Raw genomic sequence first — 20,724 nt, forward strand, 5'->3', positions numbered from 1 at the left:
CGTGTCCTCCTCCCCTTTCTTCGTCTTCTTCTTCTTCCTCCTCCTCCTCATCTTCTTCCTCCTCATCTTCTTGTTCCTCCTCATCTTCTTCCTCCTCATGTTCTTCGTCCTCATCTTCTTGTTCCTCCTCATCTTCTTCCTCCTCATGTTCTTCGTCCTCATCTTCTTCTTCCTCCTCATCTTCTTCCTCCTCATCTTCCTCTTCTTCCTCCTCATCTTCTTCTTCCTCCTCATCTTCTTCTTCCTCCTCATCTTCTTCCTCCTCATCTTCTTCCTCCTCATCTTCTTCTTCCTCCTCATCTTCTTCCTCCTCATCTTCTTCTTCTTCTCCCTCCTCACCTCCTTCTCTTTCTGCCCCTTCTTCTTCCTCCACTTCTTCCCCAAACCCCACTTCTCCCTCAAACACTTCATCTTCATCCGATTCCGCCCCTTCCACTTCATCATTGCTGCAAAAACAGTAGGTGTAGGCATTTGGCACTATGTTCTCTCATAGAATATTTTAAGTGTGCATCAAGCTTTCATTCAAAATGTTTCTGGGTCATGATTACATCTTTTTTTTTTAAATAAAAAACAGGAACTGTATTTACCCGTGTCGCCTGTTCTCGCGTTCTTCACGCCACGCCTCCTGAAGAGTTTCCAGATTGTTGGCCATATTGAAGATCAACTCTCGCATTTCACGCACCTCGTCTTCGCTTGTAGCATCTTTCGACAGAAAGAAAATATTCAAAACTTTCTATCAAAATAGGAGTCACATACGCACATGGAAAGTATGTTAATGCTTAATTGTTCCCGAGAAAATAGACTAAATAACAAAATTGGCTGTTTGAGATTACGCCTGCTTGTTAGGCTGGAAGATTTAAGATACAGAAAGTAGAAGCACAACCTTTGGCAATCTGCTCTTAGCACAAAGCAACAAAGTCAGTCCTTGCATCCTTGCATGATTTTTAAAAAAATACACCCATGGCAAAGTGGCTCAAAGAAATGGAAACTCGTAGAAAATGACCTACCTTGATTTGCTACCCTTTTCAGCGTCTTCCCCATTTGTCCCGTGATTCGTTTCTGGTTGTCCACGTTGCGTTCCAAGCTGGCAAGACGATCTGTGAAAAATAGGTCCCGTGATGAACGCTCTGCTAGTACTTCGCACATAAAAGCTACATTCTATAAGGTATATTGCGCAATACTTTTGCGAGAAACCGTTGCAGTTTAGGCATCAACTTAGTCAAACAATACAACGACATGAAATTGTACCACAAAAACAAGGACAGGCTTTACCCTTGAGCTCTTGAATCTCTTCGTGGTCTTGAGTTGCTTCAGGATTCTCCAGCTCCTTAGTCTTCAGCTCCTTAATCTTGGAACGGAAGCGGTCGGTGGAAAAGCCATTCGCCTCCATCGTGGCCATGAGGAACGTTACCACAAGGGTAACAATTAGCGCCTTGTTGACAATCATTGTCGATGGATGCAGCACTTTGGTGGAAACTACTGAAACCTCCCACTATTCTTGCTGCTGCACTTTTCCAATCGCCTATTCCTTTACTCTGTGTTGCTGCTCTTTGACAGCTCGGGTTGACTGAATGCGTCGTTCCGGGGTATCTGCGCGTATTTATAGTACCTGCGTTCTTTTGAATTTGAACTCTGAAAATTAGTTTACATACCAGAACAAAGCAACAATGATAATATTACTTCTTGAGAGGCCTTGGCATTCTTTCATGTAAGATCATGGACGAAATTCGAAGTGTTCTTTTTTGTCAAACCTCCATCCGCTTTGTCAAAATCAACATCGGGTGGCCGGCAGTAGTTTATTTGACCAAAAGTCGTGTCAAAAAAATTCACATCGACCGCCATGCATGGCAACTATTGCTTCCCGGCTCAGATCGCCCTCCGAGTTCTCTGACATGGGACAGGCAGCTGTTTTTAACATGTGGTTGGTAAAGTGTAGAGGGGCCTGAGGGGGTGTAAGGGACTTATCTCCTACGCTCCCTATCTGTTGCTGAATGTCCTTACAAAATATACTTTTCTACGTAAATACCATCGTGGAAACCCTTACCACGACTAAGCACCTTTGACTTTGTAACTATCTATGAATAAAAACCAGAAGGCATGTTGTTATGACAGATGTGAAGCGGTGCACGTGCTTCATGAACGGCTAGAGATGTTTTGAGGCATTGACGTAGTCAACACTTTACCATCAGAGTCAACAATTAACCATTTCTATGGTCCTGATTACTTCGTCTCAACTTTCTTTGTAATCTTGTTACTTCTTTTTGTGTTGGTCGTTTTCAACTGAGCAAACACTCTGCAAACACCTTTGTAACAACCTTATTTCGTTAGGAAAGGCACGTGCAAAATGTTCCCCTGCAGCGGGGCGAAGAGCATCCAGGTGGCCTTAAGTAACCGCGTGGTGGTCTTGTAGAAACCCTAGTAATCTCCTTGGTTGCACAATTGGTAAAGATGTCTACTACATCCGTTTTTCTCACTCGACTCAGATGGAAATGAGCGCCTAGATTCGCGGTATGGATGGTACGTGTTTGAGGAAGTGGAAACACATGTTAAACACGTTAAGAAGCTAGCCCTCAACATTTAAAGAAAATTGTATGTCTCCTTTACAGTCCATTGAGACCTACCTTTTATTCATTGTATAAAACTAGAGTGTTACCAGCCTACCAGCGCAAACTGCGAAACAAACACAAAAATCTTTATCATGTCTGTCATGTGTGCTTATCTATTTAAAGGAAACCTAATTCTAAGGGCAACAACGAATTTCGTTCGTTTGTTCCATAACATAAAAGTACGTATTTTTCCTGGGTAGAACAATGGCACACTCTGCCCTTGTATGCCACAGCTGCAGGGTACAAAAACAACGTAAGGGAAAAGCTTATTAGCCGCGTGGGGCATGTTCGGCTAATGAAAAAGATAGCACACTGGTCTCAAGCTTGTTAGTCATTTATTTCAAGCAGTGCCAACAAAATCACAAATTTACTATTTCATATGTTACCATCAGTGAGTGATGGCGCGTTTTAGAAAAGAAAAGAAAGCAAAGTTGTGTACACATTTCAACAAACAGGCACCTACGCATATCAAAACACCGTACTTAAAGCTTACAAACCAAATCCAAACCAAACACAGATTTCTCACCAATGACAATATAGTTTCTGACAAGTCTAGCCATGTTATTGGGGAATGCTTATAATTCTAGGTCACCAGTAACATATTGTTTCATAGTAGGATTTTTTTCAGAAAAATGTCACAGGTTTTATTACCTTAATGTTTCCCAATCAATTTCACATTACTTAAACATTTTACAAGTTACAAGAGAATGAAGTGAAATCCCATTTTTATCACAATCTCAAGATCTTTACCCTAATTTTCATAACTGTACAAACAGTAATTAGTTTCTTCCCAATTGTCTCGCGTTGATGTCTCCCTAGCAAAAAAAATCTCCACAAATGGTAGGCATCCTAAGCTGAAAATCTGCATTTTTAAACTGTTTTCTCTAATCTACGTTGCTTTGTTGGTACCATGCTGTTTTCGTTCAACTCACCCCTTTATTCATCTTTATTCACTGTCTACTGAGCCATCAGCCGGGGAAGTTAAAACCACCAGGCATAGACCGCCCCATTTGGATGGATGGCTCCAGTGGTGCGATTGCCTCCTCTTCCTCTTCCTGTGGCTCCTCTTCCTCCTCCGTGTATACGGGCTGCCACTGGGGTGGAGCTAGACCCATTCCACGAAAGCGATCGAGCATCTCACTGAAACCACTCGGAATGATCCCACCCACCTCTTCGCTATCATCACCACCGTCACTGGCGCCCGCTGGGCCAGGGTTGGGGCCAAACACTGGGCCACGGAGGGGAGGAAGGATCTCGGGCCCATCAGGGTTGGGAACATGCTGTGGGCCAGGGATGGGAAGGATCTGTGGCTCAGGGTTGGGAGGATGCTCTGAGTCATAGATGGGAGGAAAAACCTGGGGCATGATGTTGGGAAGATCGCCCCCATGTCCGAAGTTAGGGGGGAATATGGGTAGACGCCCATTCTGGAATGAAACACCTGTGTTGTCGCCGTCATCACCCTCGTTGAAATCGCCCGGTGGACTCGGTGGACCGGGGTTGGGTCCAGGAATTCCGACGTTAGGGAACAGGGGGAGACGCCCATCACCTGTGTTACCGCCGTCCCCATCCTCGGTGAGATCACCCTCTTGACTTTGGTCGCTACCTTCACTGGTGCCTCCGGCCCCTTGCTCCTGGTCGTCTTCTTCACCTCCGGGAAACAATCCCGGCATGGGGCGCGGGATGACAGGTCCCTCCGGCTGCTCTTCATTGTCATTCGATTGGCCGCCGGCGTTGGCATTGCTGAACATAGAATAATTTCACATCACCCAAACAGTGTGTACAAAGTGATCTGTAGTGTTGTTTGTTTGTTGTATTTCCTGATTACATTTATATCCAATATGGAATACATAGAATCTTAGATTGAATAAAATAGAATGAAGAAAACAATCTCACCTGCTTTCTTCACCACCTTGCCGTGAGCGCCACTCATCCAAGTTGTCTACCCTGTGAATCATTGTCTCCAACCTCTCACGCATTTGGCGCACATCGTCTGGATCGAGTCGGTCTTTGGAGAAGATGTAAAAGACAAAGCGATACATAAAACGACAAAACTCAAAAAGACAGAAATCGGTTACGTATATCAGAAAGAAGTTAGTAAGTAGAGTAAGACTGCAAGAAATGTAGGTTGATAGAGGATGCCTACTTGTTGACTTTCTCCATCATAAAGATATACTTTCGTGCTACAAATTACAGAACAAATATTGCACAATTTGCAGTGCTCCTTCGTACCAACGGGAATATGCTCAAATCTTATCTGTTGGTCCATGAATGATTTGTGATGATGGCAAGCACGAATAATCCGGCGTTTGATAATACACCGCACAAAAGTTCACCCAAAGATTACGACATCACGCTAGCTAATAGAAATGGGTAGAGAAAATTTCCTACCACGAGAGATCTCCGTTTCCTTCATCTTGAGTCCGATCTGCCCCATGGTCCGGGACATGCTGCCTACGGTGCGCTCCAAGCTTCCAACTCGTGCTGTGTAAATGAATACATAACGATAAACCGTTTTTATGTTTTCCACATCGGCATAGTTATGCAGTAAAAAGTTAGGCGTCTCTGAAATCAGTCTTGACAGTAGCACTATAACACACTGTACCGTTCTGAAGTAGGTATACATAGCATTCAAGACATGTATATATCTGTATCTGTATCTATATACGCGGCGCTGCATCTATCTGTAAGCGTTCTCTAAAACTATACAGGGAAGATGCACCTATTGTGTTTGGTGATGACAAATTCCACTCTACGATGGTTCTGGGAAAGTACACATTTTTGAACACATCAATCCTAGATTGGTCACTTTGGAAAGCATGACTGTTGTAGTAGACTGTTGTTGACCCATGTAGTATGAGGATTGTCATAGTAAAGGTGTTATACTTAAACAGAAATGGTAATCACTCAATAGGTCATTGTTATACGAAATGGACATGTCTAAAAAGAAAAGGGAATACTGTGATAATGACTTCCAGTGATCCATGGGTTTTGCAATGCTACGGACTGTAATGCTACTGGTGTCTGGGAACTGCATCTGTATAGCCCGACCCGTCATACCTAACCATCGCACATCTGACCGCAGCGTTGTATAAAGCTATCTAGTGAGACCATCCCCAAAATCAAACAAACGCATGCCACCTATACACCATCTGATATCAATTTTGTGGGTGCTAACTCGGGCTGATACAAACAGAAAGAGCCTTACCCTTCAATTCTTCCATCTCTCGGTAATTTTGACCATTGATGGGCAGATCCTTTGTAATTGCAGTCGCCGATTTCTGCTGAGTGGGCCGATCCTTCGTAACCGTAGATTTCTGCGGAGTGTTTTTAGACTTGGGGTTGCGAATTCGAAAGCCCTCGGTGCCCGACGTCGCCAATAGGACCATCACCACAACTGTAAAAACCCACGTCTTGCCGAACATCATGATTGATCTTAGACAGTGACAACCAAAAAACGCTGTTCTAAGCTGTTCTTCCGAAGTCGTTTTTCAGCTCTCGCTCTCTCCCTTGGTTGATGAAGCTTACCACACCACAGTCAAACCCTTTCTAGTCTGGGTATGGTCCAGAGGTCTTTATATACTTTTGCTTTGCTTTGTTGACTGGTCTTTGTTTATTTGTTGACAGTCTTCAAAAACAAAACCCGGAGACATTTGATACCGTTTTCATCACTTTTTAGGTCATGAATGAATAGGATCTAAGGGTGTCCGTATTAGAGAGGATGTAGAGCAGAACGTGGACATCAGCAAGAACTGTTAGAGGGGTAACTTAGTTATCGCCCTTATTATTGTGGAATCGTGTGTCGAACTGCAGGGGTTTGGGCCCAGAACCCAGTGGTCCTGGCCTGGTATCAATTGATAAGCCACCGACCTCGTGCCTTTGGTCAAAGCACTTTTAGATTACATAAACTTTGAATTCCTCGTAAAGATAGCAATCAGTTTCCGTTAGGACTGTCCCTGTGATAGGACGTTAGATGGAGGTCCCGTGTTTGAGGAGAGCCACACCTCAAGCACGTTAAAGAACCCATCAAACTTATTCAAAAACTAACTAGGGGTCCTTACGGGTGTCAGCGGTCAGAGGCTACAGTCCCTAGAAGGGGCACCTTGGGGCAGTTACTCTCATCTTGAGGTCACTAGAGTTCGCGCCGTATAACGGCCACACCGGCCACTGCTGATTAGCCCGATCTATTCTAAACTCCTCGCCATACAGTCCCGGGTTGCTAGGAGATGTTAGTCAGTCTATCCAATGATAATATTGACAAAACAACAATACGATTTTCCCTGCCACTTTCAATGAAAGTACCATATAAGAGGAGAGAGGTGGTTAAAAACTGCCCGTACCTTTTTGCCATTATATATATATTTGTCTTTATTGCTGATTCTTTTTTTCTTCAGTCAACTGTCTTTAAAATTGTGTCACTTTAGCTAAGGGCAACCCGCCGTACTTGCAAATACGTGCTGTCTACGTGCCAAAACGTGGGCAATCTTTTGGGATCCGTAAGTGGTAAGTACCGCCTCCGTACGAACTCGTAGGGAATCTGATGGATTTTGGAGCACGCAGACACGCCGTAGAACTTTACGTGCAGGCAAAACTTTGTGTGCCATCGGGCTGCAGATTCGCCTCCCGTACGTGCCAGTACGGGCGACGCGCCTGCCTTGTACAGCCTGAACGTTTTCAGAAATACGTGGCGGCATGGCCTCCACAAAAAAAAAGTACGGACAAAGTGCACGTACGGCGCGTTGTGCCCTTAGCTTTTGTGGAGACTTAACTGGTGTTTTCGCCTTTCTTTGATTTCAAAAGGATCATTTGCTCTCTAGCTTGTGCAAGGTAAATGTAAAGTATAGATGCATGAGGGAACATTTAAAGATCTCAAACGCAATAACGATGCTAACAGAAATCCGCAATGCAGGTTTTCATTTATTGAAAGAAGTCAGCATGACAAAATGATAAAATCAAATGCTTATATTTACTCTAATTACTCTACCTCGTTTGTTCGACTAGACGGCGATCGCGCTGCCCTGACTCACTGTGACCTAAACAACATATGTGTATCCTTTGCTCTCACACTGGGAATATCATACAAATGTGCGTGCGTGTGTGACAGAGGAGACAACAAAACACACAAAGTGTAAAAATATTCCTTCTTTTCTATACAATTCGTTGAGCCCTGTGTCAAAGTTTAGGTCGCAGAGAGAGCGCAGCGAGAGCGCCGTCCTAGTGGAAAGGGGGTATAATGAATGTTTTTGTGTAACAAGCACCATGACTGATTTCGTTGATGAGTCATAAAAAACGATCAGAACCCTCATGTCCACGTCCACTATTGGCAGAGACATTCCAGAACTTTTGTGAGCCAATCGCATAGTAGGATCATGACTTTTTTTCAAGGGTAGACTTTCCAACTCATATACATACTTGGGCACAAATGATAGAGTATCAACATTGAAGAAATGCTTGATGACATTCACGTTTCCGAAATCATTGTGCCGACCGTTTTAACCTTGTACCAAGGGTGCAACACTTGGGTGCTTGCACTTCATCACTTCCCATCTGCTGTAGTCCTTTCGCAGATGAAGCTGAGTCTATAAGAGCAGTGTGCATCGGCCACCAGATCCTTCCGCCCAGGATCATTCTTGTTGCCAAACACTGTGGATAAAGAAATAAAATAAACATTGCACATCAGTACGGCTACAGAAACCTTGTTTTTCCTTAAAGAACATATTAACATCTCCTGGTCGTACATCATTGCACTACACACGTGATATTTTGTGGGTAGGTTTGGGCCCCTGGCGCCTTTTTCTGAACTGCAGAGGCAAATTAATTTGTTTCAGAATTTGAAAGAGGATAACTCCAAAAAAGGATAACGGGTAATCATAATTTTTTATCGAACGCTTAAGTGCTGGACGAACCCATAACATGTGGAAGAACTACATTGGAACTGCCTACCGATGTGTGAGCACTTGTAATTGTTGTGGTCGTTCGGTTCGTTTTGAGCCCAGGGCACGGCATCCACAACAGGAGTTCCATCCGGATACAGCCAGACCCTGTCATCCGTGAACTTGGCGCCAAACCTGAAAATACCATATAAACGGATGGAGGTTAGTAAGAGTGGTCTTTACACACTACCAATTGCTTGCTTTTAACTAGCAAATGTTTCAAATGAATGAATGAATGTTACCGAAACATTAGTAACATAAAACACTTGGTGGTACAGTGAACTTAATCGTCTAGTGACTTACCGACGTGATGAATGCAGTAACGGATCTTATGTTACTCCTCAGTTGTTGTTGTTTTGCTTTTGATTTATTTTCTTTGAATAGCTGTCTTCAATTGCTGCTATTTGCAAAATAAAACCTCCAGAATTTCGATAGCACAGGTACGTCATGTGTATGATGTAACTAGCAATTATAGACAGCCATATCCAAATCAATGGAATGATATGAACAAATTCAAATCCAACATGGCAGACAATGCTACCATCATAGTCAAGTAACTTCAAACACCCGATACTGGGGTGTCATTTCATACGCTTTTCGACTGGAAGAAATCCGACTTACCAGAACTGGTCGTCTCGGGATACTTGGTTCTTCATGCGAACAACAAAGCTGAAAGTGGAGTAAAGAACGTATGTTCATGGCTCAATGTCATTGACAGCCTATCGGTGAGTGTGTTGCATACTTAGGAAACTTGAGCTGACGTCAAACGCGTATTCTAGCGAATGATATTCTGTTCCTGTCACCCCCGATGCATTAAGCATATATTGTACAACTTGCAATTAGCCTACGAGCATGAATTTGCAAATAAATAAATAAATATAAAGTATCTTCATTGCTATGTTGGGCATTTTGCATCATAGAGCATTATTCTAAAGTCGTTGACAGTAGAAACAAAATGAATCATTACACTGAGATCTTACTCATATAAGTATGCGCTTTTTGCCATTACAAGATGGCCTCCATCCGCCTGGCAAGTTTGCTCCGCCTGTTCGCGATTCAGACGGGCCTCGTGGACTTTGAAACAGTGCTGCATCAGGCATTCTGAACAAACAACATACCAGCAAACTGCATGTAATCGTGTGCACGTATCAATGTCTTACCAGTACCAGGAAGTCCAATATGACTAAAATGCCTTTACACACAAAGAAAAGAAAAGCTGATACTAAACAGAATAAACACAATACCGTTCAGAAAAATAAGCATCTTCCTTTCATTAATTCATTGGTTATGGCACATTTCAATTCATAGTGTATTCATTTTGAATAACCCTTCTTCTTTGCACTAATACTTCAATGATGCATCCATTTCGCAAAAGAGAGCTCTCGGTACCCACAAAGTATTCGTAAACACCCCCCCCCCCCCCCCCAAAAAAATACCTTCATTATTGCCGTTGGACGCCGGAACTGGCTGAGGTTGCATTGGTCCTTGTCTGGGCGGGGATGTTGTTTGAACTTTGGGCTTGCTCTGTCCTGCCACTAGAGCTTTGATGGTGTCGGTCATGTTATGGATGGCGTTGCTGTTTTGCTTCATCATGGCCGCCAAGTGGTCATATTTTGCTGTGTGACAGTGTACGGAAGAATTAATAATATGAAATTGAATTGAATTGCAGGTTCTGCATAAAGACACATTGCACATGAGTGTCAGAAACACTCGAAAACATTTTTATTACATTATTACTACAGAGCTTTACCCACATATCATCGCTATCGACCAATCAAACATATATAGTTAACATTGTCGTCTATTAAAACTACAAAGACCTCTACAGATATCCTGTAATTGTAAAAAAAACGTCTAAACGTTCCAGTATATATCCGTTTGTATGTCTTTCAGGTATGATGAAAGCCTATACTTCCTTGTATTACAGTCGTCATAAAATATGTAGATAATGCAATACAAGCCAGTCACTACATAATAAAAGAAAGCAACTGGGCAAAACCTTTAAGTTAAAGATTCAGATGTTTCAGATATCGTCCTTACTATCTTTCATCAGTGACTGAAACATGACGAGTGCTGTCTGAAACGCGTGACTCTTGAAGAGTTTATCCATATGCTTGGTTTATTTTTCATCACGAATCTGGCACCTGGATGCCTGACGTTCATTGACGTGCAATTTAAACACGTGCGACTCTTGAAGAGTTTATCCAGATGCTTGTGTTATTTTCTATCATTATTGTGGTACTTGGATGACTGGCGTTCATTGACGTGCAAGTTGAACAGGTCGGAAACAAAAACATGCAAAGCACAAGCTTAAGTGTCATAAACGGCGATTTGTTTATTGAGGCTTACCTTCGTCAAACACAGAAGCGACGGACTTAGTCAGAGTGTCTTTGAGCTTTGTCATGCTGCTCTTCAGATCCTCCACTGTTTGGTACTGCTTTGAGAACTTCTCCTCAATGCGTTTTACCTTGCCTGTTGGGGACACAAAGTAAGTGAAGATTCTAAAATTTGAGAGAGGAAATTTGACAATTGCAACACACTAACTTTGTTCTAAAATGGTAGCTCGGCCTTGGTCCTGAGTATAGTTTCAGTTTGTTTTGATGAACACAAATTGGTTATCAAAAAGAAACAGGTGCGTGTCATCTCCCTCAAGCACATCTACTTTTGCCCATAAGCGTATTGAAAAATGGATATCCTCATTTGTAGTATTCCTGTATGTAATGTCTTCTAATAACGTAAACCCACCAAATGACCGTTACGAGTCCGTTTCTGGGAACATCTTTAGCGTAAAAAAATGACGTAATGGTAAAGACGGGCTAAGAAACGAACGGAAGGGGTGTTCGCTCAAAATCCGGCGCACATGTCGCAAAAAGCCGAGTGTTATTTACAAAGCTGATCTAACGCTACAACGTTTCAGTAGAGAGTGAATGGCGTATAATATATACAAACACAAACCTTCCAGCAATATGAAGGACCTATCGGGTTCCATCTTGGCAGGCGCAGGGGCCATCATGGCTTCCCTCGTCACAACCAACACGACAAACACCAGACCAGCTGTCTTTGTTGCCCACATGGCTTACAACTTCGTGTGGACTTCGTGTCACTTCGCTTCATCTATTTTACCAGAAGCGTACACCAAGCTTGGGTTGACCTATTTGGCCTGGCCTTGAACACTGAATTAAAACCAGTAACGCAATACTTCCAGCTCATTCTGATGTGGATTAATGGTTAACATTGTAAGGCTCGAGACCTACCTGTTACTTATCACTGCTGATGCCGGAGAGCACAGGATGAAGAATTCACACGAAACTTTACACTTCTTTTGGGTTCTTTTGCTCATATGAAGATGATACGTTTGTGATTCTGAGGTCATATCAGCTGCTGCAATGCTTCAACTGAAATTTACCAAGCTGCATTATGCAAAGCTAACCATCCTCCTGGTTTCTTCTGACAATAGACAATAGACAATAGACCATAACCCATGCGGTTGGTCTACTTTAGAATGTGTTGAATGTCACTCCAGCTTGGCAGGTCAACTAATTAAAAGAATGCGAGTCCTAATTAAATTGCCCCACGTGAAATTAACCCCTAATCTAATTTTGCGGCAATCTTTTGAATCTTACCGAGTTGTCATGGAAGAGAGTCATAGTCAGAAATTGCAGTGACACTTAATCCCCTCCGTGGTGATCTTTCAACTCAATCAACAAAACAAGACAACGGCAGAGCACAAACTGACCACACGTCTAAGGGTGCTTTAAGTCAAGACCACACAAAGTTTTCAACCCAAGTGCCCTGACATTCCATGGATGATACTAATGGCATACAGGAGTTGTCTTATGACAGCAAAATGTTTACAGCAAGACAGCATTGGGAAATTTACCAGACATGTATGTATGTACAGTTACTATATAAAGTTTGAAAGCAAGTTCGAAGATCGAATATTTGAGCTGGAGGTCCCCTAATGATTTGAGAGCGGTTTAACAACCAACGGTGGAAAACTTACAGCTGTCAGAGTTGAACCACACCCTCTATATATAGATTTAAAAAGTGGTAAATTCAAGATTTCATTGACGAAGAGACGAGTCGCAAGGTCAATGATGGCACCCACAAACTGTGACGATCGACAAAGTCATAATGATTTGTTGTAATTCACCAACAAAATGTGCCCCAACCCCCTCCTTCCCGTCTGGCAGAGTATTAAGGAATTAGACTGCAGAAACGAGTAGGTATAAATGACAGATCAACCGAAGATCGAACCGTAGCAAGGGACACATTTTTCCATCTTACTGTTTCAAATCTAGGTACTGACCATGCAGTTCCGCGGAATATCTTTAAGCTGTAAAGGTTTTTTTTTCAATCCATGACTTCTTGGTGTCATATACTTCTCGGGGTCATTGACTTCTCGGGGTCATTGACTTCTCGGGGTCATTGACTTCTTGTTGTCGCGTTCTAAGGATGCGCATTCAATATCGAATGAAAGAAATGACTTGTAACACTTTAATCACCATATCTGATGCACTATGACGTCAACGACAGTTCGAAAGCCATCAACGCCTCCAACGTCTTCAAATGATGCTGTTACGACGAGTGGCTACTTTCATCGCACAGTTTGAATGTCGTGGATTCTAGAGCAGGATGTGACACACGGGCACTTTAAGGCCTGTGACAATTTTGGTCGAACATGAAATTCGAACCACTGCGTCACCTTAGGTAACCCCGCCGGGCCGGAGCGTTTTTAGAACGGTCCAATGTCAGTATCTAATGTTACATTGCGAAAACAGGAACTTACGATGTATGGGTTACACTAACTACTTTTTAAGACATATTAATATTGAGTGTTAAAGATATTGATCTAGTATTTATCAAATATCGACATAACTAGAAGCGGTTAACAAAAGGGCACCCCCGCGAGAGCTGCAAGTGGTACAGTCCGAACATGGGTTCCGACCTCCCGGGGTGTGGAGTGGCGGGAAAATAGCGAGGCGCTCATACTTCAAGTAAACAGCAAAATAATGCTATAAATCGATATTTCTAGCCCAAAATAATAGTATGGCAGTTGACTGATGCCTTATAAGGCTAACTGCTTGCGAAATTTCGCATTGATACAACAGCGATTTAACAGATACAGACATAAAACATTCATATTTTACCATCGGTTTATGTTACGTACAGTCAAACATGTCTTACTTGGGCGCAGTTCTTGTAGGGTAAGTAGTGTTTCGTCGGCCCCTGCCCACATCAGGGCACCAGTTTTATTACGAGTTTTGGGCAGATTTAGGTTCATTAAGCCTTAGACCTTCAGAAATCAAGTGGGTCTTCTTGCAATATCTTTGATTTCCGTGGCTGTATAGATATTTGTACGAAAAATACCAAAAAATTGTCGAAAAATTCTGTTTTTGCCCCAAAATTGAGCCTTACCTAGGTATAGCGGCAAGATCCCCAGGCATATTAGATATCACAGAGATATAATCTATTACTCCAGAAAATATGACTCAGTTAGACAATCATTCCATAGTGGGCACAGACCCATTTTAATAGCATCCCTATTTTTTACCAAAAAATGGTTTTTTAAACCCAAAATATTGAGGATCCACAATTTTCTTGTCATCATATTTTGAATATGGGTGAATTACGTTAACTGGCCAAAAATTGTTGAAAACAGATGGTTACATCAAAAGTTATGGCCATATAACTGCTCGACTGAGAATCTACAGGTGTCACAGGCCTTAAACTGCCTGTGCAGAACATTTCGTCGACAAGGATCTAAGACAGGTTTTCAGTAACAAGATGTCTGAGTATTGTACCATATATGTACGAATGTCTCAAATTGTTCGAAAGTTGTGGTGAGGCCTTTACTCAGCCACTACCCTATGTTGGGCCATTTCAAATTTTGTGATCGGTTGGTAGCACGCGCAATTTTGTAGGGGTAAAACGTAGAGTCAGCTGATTGAGCCCCTCCCCTCCAAACCACATACAAGACCACGACGTTACCTTTACACCACAGAAAAATGCGCTGTCTCATCACAATAAAAGTAGCAATCAACTGTGTAATTACAACCAGAAATGAGTGACGTGACACCAAATGACTTGTTTACTAAGTTAAACTTTCTTTCATCAAGGATGCCCATGTAGCACAGTATGGGTGGTATCTCACTGCACTTGCGTCACGCTCGCGTCATTTCGAGGTTCGAAAGATACAGAGGTAATTCAAAGATAAAGAACTAATTTTCTTACTTTTTGTCGTCTTCTAAGTCATACTTATACGCATGACGCAATATCCAATTTTTTTTAAAAAATCGGATAAAATAACAAAACAACGACGCAGTGAACGAACCCCGCAGGGACGTAAGCTTGACACAAGTGCAGTGAGATACCACATTAACAACGCCCATGCAGGGCCCCCAATTGCGTTGCTGGTATTCATGTTTACACTACTTTAGTTATCAACAAATGCACTCGGACAGAATTCCCTGAGATCACAAATACATGAACATCCTGACTCCCAAGCTGTTTTTATGTAGTCTTGTCGTTTTTTGAATGGCGACGGCGTAGATAAACAGCGTTGTTTGACTAAAGAATAGCGAACAGGTGCAATAAGTATACATTAACGTTATATATTTTGTACAAATCGATATAATTGTACAAATAATGGACACAGTTGTTTCAGATCATCTTTTGGTAACTCTCAGTAGACAAACAGGTGGCCATTTCAAAATCTCCGTACTTCTGATGTGTCGATTAAGCCGTCCCTTTTGGATTACGCGTCCAACTTCCAAGAACTTGGGAATCGTATTTTTCTGGGGCACCGATAATAAACGCTGGTTCATAAGTATAGAAGTGACAGACAATTAAATCAAGCAGGCATCCCCACCGCACCAATTCTTTCCCATGTCGCCATGGTGGCGGTCTGTATTTCTGCCACTTACCCATGGTTAAGCCACGCCACCTATCATCATGTATGGAAATGCAACCATCACGAGATTTAATGCACATGTCCAAGATTCGTGTGTTCTTTGTCAATTTGTGCCACAATATATTGACAGTTCATTGACTGCTACACATCGGCTTCCAACGGCATAATGTCTATAATTAGCTGCGTTATTAACAGAATTGACATTGCTATGCTACGCTTTTCATCTAACGGTCGCTATGTGGCGCTAGAAGTAAATTATGTCCCCGGACAAACCGGTCAAAATGACAGTTATTGCCAGTAAATAAATGGGATTTTCATGATTTTTTTCCACCGAATTTTGCCAACAACCTGTCCGTTTAATAATATGGCTTATTTTTCCATTCAAATACAGTTTAATGTTTCTTTTAATATTTCATAACGTAACCCCGTTTTGAAAACAATTTATGTTGATTTGACACGAAATCCATTAGGATAGCCATAGCCCTTACATGCGATACGATGCACTGTATATGATGAAAGGCAAGAAAATAATGTGACCTTAGATTACTCTTATAGTTCAAATATTTTCTAAAATGAACTCGCACCAGACCTTCACAAATAAGTCTTATTACCTATATACAATCGTGGCTTTTTTGTTTGTTTGTTGCTGTTTTTTTGTTTGTTAACGTTGTTGTTTTTTGTGAAGAGAAGACAGACAAGCAACTTATTAAACAACTTAAGAAACATTGTGCGTAATATTTTGGAACATCGATCAGAACGGGTTTGAGGCAAAAAAAAACTCCTAATACTGTTTCATGAATTCAAACATTAAGGGTGTAATCATTTACATTTCAAAGGGATCAGGACACATTTAGAATACCTCATCAATACGGAATGCAATAACAAAATAGTACACAGCACTTTCGTTTCAAGGACCAACTTATTATGACAAAAGCCCGTGAAAACATAAACAGTAAAGAGCTTAACAATGAAACGTTTGACCATCACTCAAAATACATGGGAAGACAAAGTCACCAACGCTCTGTCCATTTTGTAGGTGACATTGCAACACATTCGTGAGAACGGCTTATGTGTATAGATGAGTTTAGCGTCAGGAAACTGAGGGTAACTGTCAGACGGTTTCTGATTTACAACAGGCATAGCCGCGCCGCCATTATGCCAGAGACAGAGATTTACACGCTCCCCCGGATAGAATGGCTCAGGAGGCACCCCCATTTCACCGTTGACTGGTTTGTCCCCTTCAGGCGGAGGCGCAACTCTTCACTCTAACGTGGCTTTGCATCCGCCATTTTGTTGTTAGGCAAGTGTTGCGTTGAAATGAAGGAACGCCCCCTTGTTATCACCCTCTCTTTTCATCAGTCTAGCAACATAAAGACCTGTTTGGAAAAATCTATGTTTTAAGTCATGTTGGAGATTTACATATTGATGAACTGGCTGAGATTTCTTACGAAATAATCTCGCAGTTCAAGATTACTCTTTTGCCACATGTCGTGAGCATGAAAGGCGTCAACACTGCTTCGTGTCTTAGGAGTCCCCATGGACCAATTATCCCACCTGTAATCCTTAACTGCATTTAGCTCATTTAGGCCGAGACCATGCGGGAACAATCAGACTGACTTGGTGATTAGCTCCCGTGACAATTACAACCCACGTTTGCGGCTACATGTGGAATCATTCAGATTGCCGAGCCGAAATCTGATGAAGTGATAGTCAGGTGCTAATCAAAAATTTCACAAGGCATTTGGGAGGTTAAATTTATCTTTGACCTATTTGTAAACAAACCCGCTGATAAAGGAAGAGCCTACAGGGCCATATCTTTTATGTATGTTAGGCATCTCCAGTTCCAGCCCGATGTGACGACATCGTGACGTCACCAGTTCTGGGGGAGTGCACATGAAACCTGCAGAAACTACGGGCGCTCCGCGGCGATCGGTATTCACAGGACTTTACACCGCCGTCATGAGAAGTAGATTGTTTATCGGGCCTACAGCTAGTGATATAAGACTGTTTTACTTTACGTTTCTTTAGTTCCAGCAAATTGTTGCTTTCAGATAGCTTATTTTTTTAATATAGCTGACCACCAAGATGGTGTCGCTGTCCATGGTGCTGATCTGGTTAGCGTTCGTGAGAGGACTGTTGCCGGGGGCCAGCGCAGGCAAGCCCGAGAAGACACAGCTGTACATCGGCGGCATCTTCCCCATGACGGGCGGGGGGTGGTCCGGCGGGCAGGCCTGCCTCCCCGCGGCGCTCATGGCCCTACAGGACGTCAACTACCGGGAGGATATACTCCCAGGGTACCACCTCAACATGATTCACAACGACAGTGAGGTGAGCGGGTCCTGATTTCCATACACCATTCCTCACCATTGCCATGTTGTCGATTCACGGGTGGATGGAATGAGGTCACTGGTAGATTTTACGGCGTAGCTTAACTTATCGATCGCAAAGTTACCAAGTACAGTATTTCCAAATTTTTAGATTTTTCTAATTTTTGTTTGTAAACCAGGTCTTTTGATAGGGAATGGTTACTACCTTATCCAATGTTTACATTTTCTCTAACCATTTTCATTTCACTAGAAGAATTGTGACCACGAAAATCATTGCCGTAGATAAAGTTTAATCCAGGATTGTGTTGCAGTGCGAATTATAGCCCCGTAAATGTTATGAATTAGGCGTGTGTCATAAGCAGACATGATGATGGAGCGGAGACATGGACACAGTTCCGTTTTCCCGGACGGCGTAGTGATGCACAGGTGAAACATCACCTGTTCCAGTCATGAAATATTAAACACATCGCCAACGGTGCGTAATGCGAGTCGGCCTCGGGACTTGAAAACAACATGATCGAGCACAGAATCATAAACTGACAATTCGCATCCAGACACCATATTTTATCAATTTTTAGCCAGAAAGGACGACTTTTTACTCATGTCAAACTTGAATGTGCAAGTCTTGCTTCAGGTACAGGTAGATGGTCCGCCATAGTTTGGCCCTTTTTGACATGGAAGACGTTTTCACTTATACGTGAGGTTGATGCATACATTGATCAAGAAAAGTGTATATCTGAGTTAATCTTATTAACTGTAGGTTGCTATCTTCGGCAGCGTGAGGTAGTTGGAATGTATAGAGACATGGGTAGTGATGTCACTCATATTCTCATACACATTCATTGCGCGAGACCCTCGTATAAGCACTGTAGCAGAAACCTGCAAAGCTGACATCAAATTTTCCCTTGCCAGAACGATTTAAGCATGGCAGCATTGGATTAATGGGCGCATTTTCAGTCACGAAATCGCGTAAGAGGTAACATGGAAAGGCCATTGTCCTGTGATACCGTGTTCGATTGCAATTTTAACGGCAAAACGCCCAATCATCTCCAAAGGGCATTGCGTGAGGGGGAATGACCTTGTGCACGCCTTCAGAGCGGGAAACATGAATGGCTGTAAGTGGCGTGATTCTTATCTAAAAACTCTGCTCGGTGGATTTTCAAGGACTACCCATACATCTACTTCACTCCAGTAGGCAGTCTAAACGTTTGTAGAGACTGAACGAATAGTCTGATAACATAGAGGACGCGAAGGTTGATCTTTCAAAGCCTTGGGTTATCATCACCTCCAGTGATTTATCACGTGCCTTACTGGAGTCTTATTACTGTAATACCACTTCGGCAGTCTACCCACTGGAATTATCTAACTCAGGATTATTTCAGGAATGATATATTGCGATAGTATGAATGAAGGATGACGTTTAAAACAATCGTCCTTTTCTTCATAAAACAGTCCTATATCAAGGATTCTATCAGTGTCATTCACACTTAGTATATACTTATATGGTGCTTTTCAGAGCAAACTCGTGGCTGGATATAAAGCATGCTTAAGTCTGGTCAATAACGTCATTTGAGTGGGAAGATATATTCTGGCACAGAAGCATGAATGGAAAATTAGCTTATTGGTGTGTAGCACACTATTGAGAACGAATGTAAAAAGACCATGCATTTCCTTTGATACGGTGTTCGATTGCAGCAGCAAAATATCCAGTCATCAATATAAGAGTCAGCAGTTTCCTTAAATATTTTGTTGAATAACTAATATCTGGGTCTGGGAAGTTGGGTGCTATGATTTATACTTGTATAGAGTGCAAGGGACATTGTACCACCATAGACATTTCACAACCATAGATAGACGGCGGCTTGATTTAGCCCCAGATCATGCTAACACACCGTTGTGTTGAATCTTTCCCGTTCGTATTCCTAGCTAAGCTGCCTGCAAACCAGGAACTAATATAAGCTTAGAATTGTACACTTTCGACACTGGTGTGGTTTTGACATGCATACCGTCCCTCCCATCCCCCTTCTACGCAAAGCAGATCTGACAAGGTTTGATGGATAGGCTAACAAATCCTAGTAAGATGAAGGGTTTATTGAATGTTTCTAGCTTTTGGTGAGGTAAGCAGTTATTTCGATCGTGCGCCGTCTCCTGCCGAAGCCTTCATGTGCTGACAACCACTATAGAAATCGTAATCGAGAGTCACAGCTGCGATTTTACAACATGTGCCAACCCCACACTGCTCATTATGTTCAATAACATAGTCGAGTCTTGAATGTGTCTGCGTTACAGGTAACGTTTTGTCACTCATACAAGACGATAAATATTTTACGGTTTGAAGACAAATCTGACTTGAACTTTGAAAAATGGAAGAGTTATCATAACGACGGTAGCTTGTTTCTTATAAATTACCAAAATGATGATAGTTTACAGTTGTTGATAACCCACGTTATTTGCCATACATTGCACCTGATACGACTGTTGTGCAGTGAACCCTGACTTTGCTAGACTATTATGCAAGACCGAGACCCATCCAACCATGTGCTCTGACTTATCACCATTAATTAGATGTACTTCAAATCTTAACAGTTGCGATGCCTTAACATGAGCCATCTGAAATCATCAATCATTAATCAATGATAATTCCATAATCAGCAAAATGGGATAAATATGTTTTGACTATATACGCATAACATGTATGCTGAGAGTTCATTTTAAAACTTAATTAAATCAAGAAGGCTTCATATTCAAATGATTGATGGATTCCAGAGTCAGCAAAATGGCATGAATATGTTTTTGGCTATATACCCATACGATGTATGCTGCGCGTTCATTAGAAAACTTCATCAAATCAAGAAGTTAGTCTTGTCGAAAACATGTGATGACGTGTTCACAGCTCACTATGATCACCACACTACAGGAATAATGTAAAGGAGGCGGTTGATACTCTC

At 42.2% G+C, this 20,724-nt stretch overlaps 3 protein-coding genes across 4 annotated transcripts in view; 1 reads left to right on the forward strand and 2 right to left on the reverse strand.

The window, feature by feature from the left end:
* Positions 1 to 2,924: 2,924 nt before the first annotated feature.
* LOC118421613 lies at positions 2,925 to 6,167 on the reverse strand. Its single transcript, XM_035828973.1, has 4 exons — positions 5,812 to 6,167; positions 4,995 to 5,087; positions 4,500 to 4,611; positions 2,925 to 4,346 (listed from the first exon to the last, which is right to left on the reverse strand). Exons 1-4 carry the CDS (start codon positions 6,029 to 6,031, stop codon positions 3,575 to 3,577), a joined length of 1,197 nt encoding a protein of 398 aa, XP_035684866.1. The 5' UTR covers positions 6,032 to 6,167; the 3' UTR covers positions 2,925 to 3,574.
* Positions 6,168 to 7,731: 1,564 nt separating this feature from the next.
* LOC118421684 (snaclec 7-like) lies at positions 7,732 to 10,135 on the reverse strand. Its single transcript, XM_035829136.1, has 5 exons — positions 9,973 to 10,135; positions 9,517 to 9,637; positions 9,158 to 9,205; positions 8,547 to 8,671; positions 7,732 to 8,246 (listed from the first exon to the last, which is right to left on the reverse strand). The coding sequence occupies exons 1-5, from the start codon at positions 10,127 to 10,129 to the stop codon at positions 8,140 to 8,142; spliced, it is 558 nt and encodes a 185-aa protein (XP_035685029.1). The 5' UTR covers positions 10,130 to 10,135; the 3' UTR covers positions 7,732 to 8,139.
* A 7,371-nt stretch (positions 10,136 to 17,506) lies between these two features.
* The window catches only part of LOC118421606 (gamma-aminobutyric acid type B receptor subunit 1-like), a 36,878-nt gene continuing 33,660 nt past the window's right edge, over positions 17,507 to 20,724 (forward strand). For both annotated transcript variants that reach the window (XM_035828961.1, XM_035828960.1), the window contains exon 1: positions 17,507 to 17,777. In XM_035828961.1, coding sequence (XP_035684854.1) covers positions 17,535 to 17,777 — 243 coding nt within the window. In that variant the 5' untranslated portion in view covers positions 17,507 to 17,534. The remainder of the gene's footprint in view (positions 17,778 to 20,724) is intronic.

This window comes from Branchiostoma floridae, chromosome 8 (assembly GCF_000003815.2).
Source record: "Branchiostoma floridae strain S238N-H82 chromosome 8, Bfl_VNyyK, whole genome shotgun sequence".
Classification (NCBI taxonomy): domain Eukaryota; kingdom Metazoa; phylum Chordata; class Leptocardii; order Amphioxiformes; family Branchiostomatidae; genus Branchiostoma; species Branchiostoma floridae.